At 41.9% G+C, this 13,887-nt stretch overlaps 1 protein-coding gene across 4 annotated transcripts in view; it reads left to right on the top strand.

Annotated features, from left to right (window-relative positions):
* anks1b (ankyrin repeat and sterile alpha motif domain containing 1B) overlaps nt 1-13,887 on the top strand; it is a 236,862-nt gene that overhangs the window by 85,046 nt on the left and 137,929 nt on the right. For 3 of the 4 annotated variants that reach the window (XM_073480861.1, XM_073480860.1, XM_073480858.1), the window contains 4 exons: nt 2,598-2,673; nt 5,095-5,196; nt 9,863-9,985; nt 10,793-10,980. In XM_073480861.1, coding sequence (XP_073336962.1) covers nt 2,598-2,673; nt 5,095-5,196; nt 9,863-9,985; nt 10,793-10,980 — 489 coding nt within the window. Of the gene's footprint in view, nt 1-790; nt 878-2,597; nt 2,674-5,094; nt 5,197-9,862; nt 9,986-10,792; nt 10,981-13,887 lie in introns of those variants that run through there. The other variant, XM_073480859.1, reaches the window with a different exon arrangement.

Here is a 13,887-nt window from a genome sequence, read left to right as displayed (position 1 = left end):
CTCTCTTCTCTCTCACTCTATAGTATTGTTGGCCGGCTGTTGGAGCTTTGCTGTCAGCAAAGAGTGGATGCTGTGGGCGACTCACAGATGGCCACCTTGGAAATTGTCGCGTATATGTGTGTGTTTGTGTGTGTGTGAAAGAGAGAGAGAGCGATAGTACAGGTCAGTAATTGGAGTCAAGCCATATAGGTCTGTCTGAGTGTGAATGAATAATTTATAGAAGCAGCACAGTCACTCTCTCTGCTCAAACTCTGTGTCTCTCTGAATGTTTCCATAATAATGAGGGGGAAATCCCTATGGAGGAACCTGCTGCTGGGTGGGCAGGTATCCAGCTAAAGGGCAAAAGTTTAGTCTAAACACACACTCTCACACATGCACACATAAACACACTCGACTGCCTTTTTCTAAGTGGACTCGCAGCATTTACATTCATCCCAACGTCAACATTTGTGCCAGCAGCCGGCCTGAAACAAAGTCAGCTGCCGTTCAATTCCCGGAAACTCTTAGAGAGTGAGAATCGGCCGCCTCGCTTCCTTGTGACATCAGTGTGTGATCGCCATGGGAAACAGGACGGGAAGTGGTATAGAGATGACCGTAGAGGGCGGGAGGTTAGGAGGGCAAGCTGTGAGTGTGAGGGAAAAGGGGTGGATCATTTCCTGCACCTCCTCTCTCTTGCTTGTGGGTAAAAGATTGTCTCCTTGGGCTAAACGTCCACAGTTTGAGAATTCAATAAAGCTCTGAGGATCTGTTCTCACTTGGGATTTACACCTACAATAATTCTCCCAAGAAGTTTGACCTTTGACCTTTTGAGGACACACTGTAGGAGCAGCTGCTGTCCGATGACACTTTTACTGCAGAGGAAAACCGAACGGCGACAGTAAGTGTGGCATCCCCCTGCAGAGGACGAGCGCGTTGGTCTGGCGCAGTGTCGCGTTGAGTTGAATTTCCCGGCCGCGTATCAGCAGACCTGGCCGTCGTCCAAACAATTCGTCTTCATTAAGGCTGGGAGTTTTGCTTCAGTCCAGGTTTTCATCTGTGTTGTCAGGAAGCCGACCGTGAAGGATGAGACGGATTCAGCATATGTATGTTGCTGTGTGTGTGTGTGTGTGTGTGTGTGTGTGTGTGTGTCTGTGAGAGTGTGGTGGTATATCATGGCTCAAGTTTAAGTCTTCAGGGTCCCTGATGGGTATTTTAGCTTCGAGCATGGTGCACAAGGCACTCTGTCCAGTATGTAATGGAGACATATAGAGACATAATGTCCCACAGTCTTTTTAGAGCAGTAGGTGTCAACTTTTACTATCACTAAAGCAGCAAGCATAAAAATTGGCATAATTTATGTCACGACTTTGACCTTGAAAGCACAGGTAATCTTATGTTGTATCAGGGTTAGGGTTAGGGTTTCGACTTAATCTCTGTACCTCTGTGGGCCTGGATCTGTCCGTTTCAGCTGCCCTGTGCCAAGCCAAGCTGTGATGACGTGTTTCCACTACAGCCTCACAAAAAAAAAAGGGGCAACCATGCTGAGAGCTCCATACTGAACACTGGTGTTTACACTGACACTGAGGAGAAATGCGTCACTGTGATTACGACAATGGCTAGGAACCCCACACCCTTGATCGAGGTGCATCAGAGTGCAAATTTAGATGCTGAATGATAGAAATGCCCAGAGTGAGTGCAATCCAATGGACCCAATCACAATGTTTGTTTATAATGACTTCCAGGGAGACACGTCACATAGGAAGGGTGGGCGATGTCCATAGTCAAACATCATGATGGACAACGACATTGCTGTTAAAAGTCACTGATGGGAACCTCCAACTGTAACCTGGTGCCAGATTAAAAACAATCGTCTTTATCTCTGCAACATACGTCTGTATCCTCAGCCTCACTAGCTAAAGCGAGGAAGCTAAGCTAACAAAACACAAATAACAACGGTACGCAGAAAAGAAACTACTTTGTGGCATTGAATTTCAGCTGCTGTGTTTAAATAAAGCTTTATAAGTAAATTCACATTAGCTTGACCTGCACCTATTGGACATAAAGGACATAAAAATCACACACATAATAAATCTCTTGCTGTTTCTGTTCTTCTCCTCCCATGCAGGCTGATTAAACAGTTCGTTTTCTAATTGTGGCTCCTGAGTGTTGCTCTATTAAAAGTGGGCTCGTCAGATTAATCGTCTCTCTCATCACCGCTGATCCAAGATGGAGCACTTACCAGCACCCTCCGCGGCTAGTTTCCATGCGTTGCATCACATCTGTAATATCCCCTTCAGGAGCACTGGAGGCTGGTGCTGTCCGACGTACTGTATATTGGGACGTTTCCACACAGGCTCCCGCTGCTCGTGCAACGATTTGAAATCAATGTGCGCTGTTTAGAAATGTGACTTTGTGTTAATCTTGCTGAGTCACTTTCATTTAACCGCCAGAAAGAAAGAGATTGTATCAAATATTGTCTTCTTGCTCCATTTTAATCCTTCTAAGGCCTGTCGTGCTCCCAATCCACTCGTGTTTTTGATGTCTATTTTTGTCGCCGGTTTCAATTGTTAAAGTGATGGAATATTAACACGCACACTCTCCCCGTCTCTCCCTCTCAGACCGAGAATGGCAGTGCCCTCCACGAGGCAGCTCTCTTCGGGAAGATGGATGTAGTTCGCCTTCTGCTTCACTCAGGTGGGTCTATAAATGTATCCTGGAAAAACAACAACAACGTGAGAGTGTTTGTTTGTGTGTGTGTGTGTGTGTGTGTGCTTCCCTTGTTTTCCCTTCTTTTTTTAACCTGCGGCTGGATTCATTTCTCCAGTTTGTGGTTTGAATTTGCCCTCAGGTGAACTCCAGGCGTCTGTCTGCTGTCATAAAATCCTGGACTTCCAGTTTTATTATTGTTTTGGCCTTTTTTTCCAGTCGTATCAGGAGGAGGGCCTGAACGTTCCACAGGATACGATGTGGGGTGTCTCATTTTAATGACGTTGCTCGACTTAAATACAAAATAAATAAATAAAAATGATGAATTAATATTAAAACCATTTAAAATTTGATTTAAAAACGGTGGAGAAATGACATCTTGCACATTGAAGCTCCTTATATTCAGAGCAGCTTGAGTCGTAGCTCTGTTGTATTTGATACCGCCGTCAACCCTCACCCACTTTCCTTTAACACTTCCTGTTTCCTGCAGGACTTCCTGTGGTTGACCATGTTCTTTTGGCCTCGATTTTATTGACATCCTGTATCAACACGGGGCAGCGCTGGTCCGATTCACTGAACTTTAACCCTGCTTAAACCTTCATACACAGTGTGTACGTGCGTGCGTGGTAGGAAGGATGGATGTAGGTTGGGCAGCGAGCCTTTCATTGTCAGTCATGACCTAGTATGCAAGGAAACAGATATTTTTGGCATGTTTCAGAGTCACTCAGCACGTCGGAGTTCAAAATAAACTCAAATAGTAGTTTGTCAAAGCAGTGTCATGTCAAAACCTTTTCTGGAGCTTTTGACCATGTCACAGGGTCTTCATCAGCTGATGGAATTTGCTTCATGGCCATGGAAACTGATCGTTTCACATGTTGGCTCAGTATGCTGATTTAATCCATAGCACTTTGAGAAGTTCATGTTTGTGTTCCCTTAAAGGAATAGTTCAACTTAGGAAAAATGCTTTTCTGCTGTCTTACTTGGATGTCATGTCGGTATGATCAATATGAAGCTACAGCCAGTTAGTTTATCTTAGCAAAAAGAGTATAAAGAGGGGAGAACAGGTAGCTGTGGAGGTTACATGCTGGACTATTTCTTGGCCTGGACTGGTAACTTCCTGTTGTCTGGCAACTGCTTCTGACCAAAGAAATAGTCTGACACGTACAGTAAATATAAAATATAAAATGCCAAATTGTTGTTTTTACACTTTGTTTCAACAGGAACTAAGATAAACATAATCAAACAAACAAGATACGAGTCATTTCATACAACTTGAAGAAGAAAAAAAAAGGCACCTTGTAAAATCCTATCATTGTACTCCAAATACTTTTTTATTTAGTAATTTTTGAAGTTTGGTCCTCTGAACTTTAATTTCTAGAACTATATTAATACCACATGGAGTCAAACTCTGGTTGCAACACAGTGAAAACTATTGGAGATATTAATTTTTGAAAATAAAAGTTATTCGTCGGGGTAAAAAGTGATATATTTTTTAAATGAATTTGATTACTGTACTAGTTGAGTTGGAATCAAATGAACCTATTGTGCTAATTAGTGAGCTTTGGAGGTGCCAGTAGGCAGATTTGGTTTCCTTAAGATGGATCCTTGTTGTTTCTGACCGTCTGCCAGCTGTAGCTTCATATTTACTGTACAGTCATTAGAGTGGTATTGATCTTCTCATCTATTCTTCTCTATCCTACATAAACGATAAGCATCAAAATCCATTAATCACTCAGCTTATTCTGTTTTTGAATTCAGAATAATTGCACAAAATATAAAAAGGGGGGAAAACACTGTAAAAAGCAGTAAAATGTGTGACAAAGTAAGAAAGAGCAAAACCTGGCACATTACATCAGGCAGAATTGTGCTTTCTCTCAGTTCTTCTTCATTTTTCTTTTATTCATATCGTTGGTGCCCAGCCGAGTGACTGAAATGACATTTATTTTTCATGTTGAATTGGAGCCATGAGCACAGGCAGGGATTAAACAGGCTAACAGTCAGGTAAATGAGGATTGACTGACTGTGGAAGAAACACTTGATGTATTTTTCCTGGACACTGCTGAGCTTGTTTGTGTATGGACGGTAAAAGAGTGCATGTTCGTGTCAGCGTGTGAGTGTGAGTTCGTCCAAGAGAGACTTCGGTCTAAAAACTTGATGTTTGCTGTTAGTCAAGAGCCTTCGTGAATTAATAACATCCCACGTTCGTCTTCTGGGTGCTGCAGCTCATTCATCTTTTGCTGACTGGAGTGGGTGTGTCAGCAGATCTGGGTCTCAGACTGTGACTATGATTATGTCTGTGAGCGAGGATGAGTAGGTTTTTCTTGTTCGACAAAGTCATGGGTGTTGTGGTTTGACCCTTGCCCTGCTGTTAATGTGTGTCAATGCTTATATTGTGTGTGTGTGTGTCAGGGATTGAGACTAATCTGAGAGACATCCAGGGGAGGACGGCTCTGGAGATCCTGAGAGAACATCCTGCACCGAAATCCCAGCAGATCACTGCTCTTATCCAAGGTAACACACACACACATGCACTTGCACTCACACACTGAAGATTTAGATGAATTTCACTTGGAGAAAATGGGTCATTTCAGGAGCAATAAATAGAAAACTCATGTACACCGAATGTAGTACAACGTAATGAAGATTAAAGATACAGTACTCACAGATTTACAGGCTTTAGATTAAAAGTTCACAGGTGCAGGAGCAGCTACAATAGGACGCTAACGCATGTGTATTTTGAAGTGTTATCTACTCAAAGAGACGGTATCTGAGTGTACATGGACCCTGATATTTCATTAATAATTAGAATAATAGCCCAATAAGCCTGGTCATAAAAATGCTTCATGTAACCACCTCAATCAGAAGAGTTCTTGATGAATCCTGCACGCATGTTCAGGCTGGAAAAGTGCACAGCCTCTCCACATTTTGAGATGTTTCTGGCATGTGGCTGTAGAGTATCACATTGTTATGGTTGTTGAAAGCGGATGTGATCCAATTTTATAAACCTTGTTTTCAAGGAAGTTTATCCTCTGCTTGAGAAACAATGGGAGGTCCTGTATGTGTTCAGTTGCCCTAGATATTCCCACAATACACTGTTCCTCCCAGTTCACTGCCATTGCCTTACTGGTCGGATCGTGAATAATATATTACCTTTATTTAAAACTCGAAGATCATTGAGGGCAGGCCCTGATTTACATGTCGAATTTTAAAACCACAATCTATGATTTTACATTACACACGCCCACGGTCTATTCAAATTAAGCCTGAGCAGGTTTCAGTTCATGGGCGACAGTCTTATTTCTGGCAGCAGACCAGGGCTGTGTGAAGTCACAAACAAACCCAATTTTCTCGTGAAAACAGGAAACAAAGATGAGAAGGAGTGTTCAAAAGTGCGTAAATGCTCGAGAATGCTTTTGTGAAGTGGCACGTTCATAAGAGACGCCAAAATCATCATCTTTGAAAATACCACAATATCCTCGGGAGGAGAAATCGAGGGCTGCAGCTGACAATTATTTCACATAATCTACAAATGACTTTCTCTCAGTGACTTGATTAATCCTTTTGTCTATGATGGTGCAAACATGGCCCAAGGTAAAGTCTTCTTCTCCCTCATTTTATCCAAGCATTCATCCAAAACCCATGATTAATCGGTTTAGACATCAAATCCTCACGTTTCAGACGCTGAAATTAGAGGATGTTTCTGAAAAAGCAACTGCAATCGCTAATTAATCTATAAACAAAGTAGTTGCTGATTAATTTTCTGTCAGAATGAATTCTCACAATTACACTGGATTTGACCCAGTAAATCAAAAACAGAACTTTTCTGTCTATTTCTGCAGAAGTAACATAAGTATAGATAATTTCAATGTTTTCACTTTCATTCTTTAGTCGTCCACATCCTGGTCTTTCACCTGCCATTTTAAAAGACCTGTTTACTGCAGTGTGTGTTTGTGTGTGACCAGTGATTGTTAGTGTCTGTTTGCTCCACAATCCCAGGAGACCCAAAGATTCTCCAGATCACACCTTTTAAAGACAGCGATGTCCTGAGGTGATTATGAGGCTCAGTGCGAACACTGTAATCTGTGGCTTGGAGGCCTTCACTATCTGTCCTCGCGTAATCTTTGGGTGCATGTGAGGCACGTAGTTACAGATGATTTAAAGAGATGGATAAAGGCAGACACAAATGGAGGGATAGAGGGATGAGGAGAATATGTCAGAGCGTAAATTAACAGTGAGCAGATCTTAACTAGGAGGTGGAGATGGAGAGGGGAGAAGGACTGAATCCCAGGAATGTCACAAATTGTCCACAGTGAGAAAATAACAGATCTAAATCTGACATTCAAATGGTGGAAAAAAACAGTGATGCACAGGGCAATGCAATGAAGTTGTAATTGACATGTTCACGTTTAACCCTTAAAGAATATGTGAAGAGCCTTTAACATGGCCCCTTTTATTTCCCCTGAATAGCTTGAAAGCTGCACTTATCAATATTTTACATAGACAATGGATCAAGTAGCAGCATGTAATGTTAAAGGGGGTTGTTTGTAGAGACGAACCCACTGAGAATAAACTGATTCTGAGCTCTGTGTAGCATCTTTTAGCTTATAGACCATATTCACATGGTGGCCATTTTCTTCAGGGTGGTAAGTATATGCTGGGATAACGTTATGCTGATGTGTTCTTGGTTTCAAGTCGTATAAATGTGGGGAATCCAATGAATAGTGGTCATTTTACCACTTTCTGATTGATGAGCAACTGAAAAGATGGTGGATAGTGAAAATTTGGAGACAACAAGATGAAACGACATAATTGACAACCCATTAAGCTATCTATAGCATTCAACCACTTCCTAGCTAACATTAATGTTTGATTACATCCAGTGTGTTTCACTTCTGGGCTTAAATAATGTAAAATGTCCAAGATTGGGACAATATTTTGATATATTATATTATTTCAATTTACATCTTGCCTATGGTATCTTAACACAATCACACAGTCACGTTAGCTTGGAGAGTGTTAATTTCTCACGTTAGCTGTAGCTAATGGGTTATCAAATGTTGTTTTGCCTTGAAATATGGCCAGATTAATCATGATCTTTTCAGTTACTGATCAATCAGGAAGCAGTGAAATGATAAAAATTTGTCAGATTCCCAGCATTTATAGGACTTGCAACCTGAAACACAGCACTACGACATTTGAGCTTCACACAAGAAAATGGTCGCTGTGTTTATATGGTCTGTTGTTTTGGTTTACAGGCCGCTTTTTCCAGCAAGAACGCTCTAAAAAAACACTATATGCTACCTGACCGGCAATAAAATAGACAAAGTTGGCAACTAGCTGGTCGAGCAAATGCTTTTAGCATTTTAGCTAGCTGTTTAGTTCTCTGACTCCTTCAGGTGCTAAAAGGAGAGTGAGTATTGGGACTTCAATGTCGCTCCATGTCTGCTGCGTTTGTAAATAGACAACTGTTTTTAACATGTTGGCTACAATAACTTAACTAAGGTAAGGGATGATGCCAGACAAGGTGTATATTAGCAGGAATTAACAGACAAGGTGGAGGCCATTAATTCCTGATTATGGAGCCCTTTGGCTCAGCTATTAGCCAGAAAGCTGATGTTATGCTAGCAAGATTTAAAGTCAGTAACACGGCATATGGTTGGCAAACGGTAAATATAATCTGACAGTATGTTTAACAACAAAACTAGCTAGGTGGTCATGTCATGCATCCATTTTGTTTTAAATGAGTGTGTTCCAGCTCTTCATTTACGCGACTCGATGTCAACAAACTCCGCATAGACACGTTCTAGATGTCTTGCCTAATGCTTTGCTCACATTTCCCCACCATTTAGCTTGAAATTTCTTGTATCTCTTGTAACTTTGGGAGCATCATGAGAATTTCAAGTTAAACGAACTTGAAAAAAAGGATGAGCTTGTTCTGTCTGACCACTTGTGGCTCAGAGGTGTTAAATAGTTTCTAACTATAGTTTATATATAATAGTTTTGTGTTTTTCTTGTGAACCCAAGCTCAAATTTTGAGCAGTGCAAAGAAAATACTGTGTGCTTTTTTTTGTGAATTCATTGAAACACAACAGGACGTCCAGAATCAAAGATGGCATCATGAATAGACCGCTTGCGGCTTTTTAAATGTCAAAAATCCATGTGATGCTAGATAACGGTCAGGAGTGGAGATCATCAAAATCTCAGTAAACCAGCGCTGAAAAACGGAGATTTGGACTTCAGCGTAAATAGGAGACTAAATGTGTTTGTGAGAGAGAGCGAGAAAGAAAGAGGACACAGCTGTGACTTAGTAAAAGATCAGCTGCATGCCATTTCCTGTTGGAGAGGGGATGGGAGAGGACACACAGACACACTCAAAGAGCAAAAGACCTGTCATTTACTCAATTGTAGCAGCTGAGGGGGATTCTGGTTGCCACAGGCACCTAATTATAACTGGATTCTCTGTTGATTTGCAGTGCGTGACTCATCCTACTGTTCGAATTCATTAACCGTTTTCTTTTTATTGCCCAGCAGCAACTCGTTGTGTGCACCGCGGCGCAGTGCAGGAGTTTAGCTGTAAGACTTAGACACCAGGTTGTACGTCTCTTTCTGTTTTCTGACTCTGATGCACATTCCCATGATTGTATACAGACGTGGTTGCGTGTCATAATTGGTGAGCTGAATGCCAAGAGTCATAGTAGTAGAAACACACATATACACACACTGACATTAATGGGGTTCCTCATTAGGACGCTGCAGGGAATCTGCCACATAATTTCCCCATGTAAGTGTGTTTTTATGCCTTCTAGTTATTTTCCGCACACCTGAACCTCCTCTTTCTCCTCCTCTTCCTCCCTCTTCTTCTTATCCCACATAATTCTTATTTGCCTCTATGAACAGCAGAGTGCTCTATTAGCAGAAGCTGCGATGTGAATTTGCGGTCCGGGGGAAAAGTGCGAATTGAATGCAGCACAAGCTGTTTACCATGCTGATGGCTGTGCTATTATATCGATCCAGTAAAATGCCTCTGAAATGCTTTTCCTCCCCCCATCCCTCCCTCCGTCCCTGCCTCCCTCCCCGCCCTCCCATCACCACCACATTCTCCTCTCGGCCTGTGTCCTTTTCCCCTTTCTGTCTCACCCTTCATCTTCTTACCCCCTCTACCCCCTTGTCTCTGTAGAATTTATGATGGACGAGATGGAGAGGAGGAGTATCGTGGAGGAGCCCATCCGCAAGTGTCCCATCCCTGCACCTCGAACCTCTGTTCCCTCACCCTCTGCCTCCCCCTCCCTCAGACATAAGAGTGAGTAAACACACGCACACACAATGAATAAGTGCAATAAATGGGTTTCCGCTGAGATCCAAGGTGCTTAAAAAGACATTTTTAATGTTTTCCTCCCAAAGAACAAACAAAGAAAAAGTGGTTGATAATGAATCTTTGTTATGAGACGGAGACAGGAACCAGCAGTGGATTAAAAATAATACTTTTGCCTGAGGTACAGACTGTGTTTTATGTCATAACATCCCAGAAATAGAAAGAAATATACAGTAGGTAAACACTGCATTCACAGGAAGAATTAATCTTTCATTTAAATATATTTCAAGTGTTTTTTGTGCATCTATTTATTCTTTTTAAGGTTAGAATTTACCTCCAAGCTTTACTTGATGGTCAAACAATGCAACATAAATCCAGCCACGGAGAGCAGCTCTCTTAGCGGAGAGCAACGGTAACTACCTTTCTGAACAGCCACACATTTCCCCTGTCCAGCGCTGCCCCCTGTGTTATGAATATGACATTGCACCAAGCTGAGCTCCCGCTGATCCACTCTGCTCACTCATTGACTGTCAGCAGATACCATAATTACCTCAGAGACTCTTGTAAGGGCGGCGAGAGAAAGTGATTAGCACAGTTTGCTCCTCACATTGTGCCTGAAAGCGACTTTGAACACATCAGCAGTGCAGAAGAGAGCCAGTGAAAGTGTTTTGAAGCCATTAGCTCAGTTTTCTTCTTCTTTCACCAGCAGTTACAGGGACTGGCTTCATATTGATGCTGTATGAAACTCTGGATATATTTCTTACTTCGCCCCCTCTCCCTTCCTCCTCTCCCCAGACGATGCAGTGACAAGCGAGCTGTCCAAACTGCTCCATGAGATCAAAAAGTGCCGAGACAGGGACTACTCCTTCGAGGAGCTCTGCCACACCATCTCCTCCCACTCCATGGACAGCTTTGGCAGCGGTCGCCTCTCTGATGAGGAGCGCCCGGATCGACCCAACGGCACCCTGACCAGAGTCACCAAGGTACTGCGGAGCCCTCTGTTATGACACAGCACTGGTGCATTTAAAGGAGAAGTTAAGAAGTCACAACTTGTCACATATGCTAGTTTTTTCAATGAAATAAAAAGTTAGATCAAGAAACAGTTATAATATGTTAGTGGCTGTTATATTTAAGGTGGTTTGCACTGGAGCAGCTATTCAATATCTTCATTAAAGATGGTAATTGGACTGCATTTATGTAACGCTTTTATTCAAGGTGCTTTGCAATTTGCCTCCCATTGATCCATTTACACACTCAGTGGTGGTGGAGCTGCCATGAATGCTCTACAACCTGCTCTACCTGGTTAGCCACATCAAGTCAAAAAGACAAATAAGTAAAGTTTTTGATTGGAGACATTCACCATTTTCTTTTAACTTTAGTCTTTTCAGTGTAGAAATGTTTCTGAAGCGGTTTTTCAACTGTCTAACACATTTTTTTACTCATTTATCCATTTTTAAAAAATGTTTCAGGCTCATCATTTTTTGGTTTTGGTTGACAGAAATAATCTATAGCTCTGCTCTGTGAGGCTGAAATTTTGCACAGTGGCGTTAAGCTCCATGCTAATATGCTCATAGTAGAGATGCTAATATACTGAATATTAGCAGGTGATGTTGATTAGATTCACCATCTCAGCTTAGCCTCTTAGCATACTGCAAGATTTATTACCAAAGGGTTAATGAACAATCATTTTTCACTCAAAAACAGACAAACGAAAGTTAGCAACTATCTGGTGGAGCAGTTTTTTGGATTTTAGCCAGATGTTTCACCTCAAACTGTCTCAGGAGTTGGTGGAATTTATCAGGGAAAAATGTCTCAAATGTAATAATTTGATGCTTTCCCTCTTTGTTATGACACTGTAAGCTGAATATCTTTGGGTTTTGACATAATAAGCAATATTAAGATGACACCTTGGATCATTTGTCACTATTTTCTGACAGTTTACAGTTTAAGCAATTGATTTATTAATTAATCAAAAAAGAAAAAATCAATTAAAATAATCACTAGTTACAGCCCTGGTTAAGTAGTTACAAAGTTTTGAACATCACTTTATGACAGATTATGCAAACAATTTGTCATGAATCATGATAGAGATGGTGCAAACATTCAGATATATCACATGTAGTTGCGACATTATAACAAAATATTTCTTGGCAAGCCATTTTCACATACCTGTCCAAAAACACCTTAATTTTCTGGTACGTTGTCAGTGCCTTGGATATGCCCAGCTGCTGCATGTTGTCCTCTGTCGACATCTGCTTGTACTTTGTCTGTTCCGACAACAGAGGGCAGTGTCAGACAGACTGATGCCTCTGAGCTGGCTTGTCCAATTGTGTATTCACTCGTTGGTGGTGAAACACAACAGCTTCTGTTTGAGCACAAATACAAATTCTGATTCTAAACAAATTCACGTAGACAACAAACAGCCATTCACAGCGTGCAGACGTTTTTCCCCCCCCTGACCCTCCTGCTTCTTATTTGTTGCTGACATATTGTTAGTGGTATCTACTTTACTTGTTTTCTCTCTCAGTAACACACACAGAGGAAACTGATTAGACCACATTGGCTCGGGCTCCAGTTTTGTTGGTGAAATGGCTTTTTATCAGCTGGCTGACCAGAGCATCACAGCTGCAGTTTATTTCTAACAGCCAGCACAGCGTGACGAAGAGGCGCTGAGCTTTTTCAATTCCACCATCCAGGAAGTCGGCACACCGCAGGACACAGAGGTCATCTATCACACTGACCCCCCACCGAGCCTTCGAACCACACACGCACAGAAGCCTCTGAAGAAACTCGATTGTCTGCACCTGTGCTTCTCGCCTGCCTGTTACGGCATGTCTGTTTCTATTTTTCTTGCTCTTTCTCTCCTTCTCGCTCACACCTCAGCGAAGGAATATTGTGACACTGATCAATAGCGCATCATCTTTTCCACGTCTGAAATAAGCCTCATACGAAAGGAAAGCAGAGGCTTGTTTACGTATAGTGAAGCAGGGGTTTGTACACACATGTGCGTGCACGTTTAACACGGACACATGCACACGCACACACCTCCTCTCACTTAGGATGTAATTATCTCAATCCATCTTGTGTCTCCCTCTCTCTCTCTCTATAAGTACCAATTTGTATTCCATTACTGACATTCGCGGTGTGTTTATGTGCCCCGAGGCTACTGTCTGTACATGTGGCCGGAGCCATTAGTATGTGATTCCATGTGTCTATGACACATGAATAAAACATGCAGAAACCTACGACATTACACACACACACACACACGCGCCTTTTCATTACCTCGGTACCCATTGTGTGTAAACCGAGCGATGGTTCGTGCGTGTCCTGTATTCAGATTAGTTCTTCGTGTGTGTGTGTGTGTGTGTGTGTGTGTGTGTGTGTGTGTGTGTGTGTGTGTGTGTGTGTGTGTGTGTGTGTGTGTGTGTGTGTGTGTGTGTGTGTGTGTGTGTGTGTGTGTGTGTGTGTGTGTGTGTGTGTGTGTGTGTTCGTTCACTGGGCTTAAACCAATATGTGTCTCTTGGAAGACAATTATGCTGTTTCACTGACAGTGCTCATATTTATACAGTATCTTTGAATTTACCCAGAAGAAACACAAGGCCGCTGCGACAGATTAGTTTCAATATTTAGTCAGTTAATTTGATTAATCAAACAATAACGTAGTTAGAAAAGAGGTTATAAATATTCTAATCACAACGTCCCTGAACCCAAGGTGGCATCTTCAAGCTCCTTATTTTGTCCAACAAACAGTCCATTATCTGGTGTCCCATTTACAATTATATAAAACAAAGAAAGCACCAAATTCTCATATTTGAGAAGCTTCAACCAGCACGTGTTTGGCATTTTTGTGTCAAGAATAAGGAGTTTTGACGTTATGATGTCTTTGT

The sequence above is a fragment of the Pagrus major genome, chromosome 14 (genome assembly GCF_040436345.1).
Source record: "Pagrus major chromosome 14, Pma_NU_1.0".
NCBI lineage: Eukaryota > Metazoa > Chordata > Actinopteri > Spariformes > Sparidae > Pagrus > Pagrus major.
Note: the sequence above shows the minus strand (reverse complement) of the source record. Positions and strands in the feature narration are given on the sequence as shown.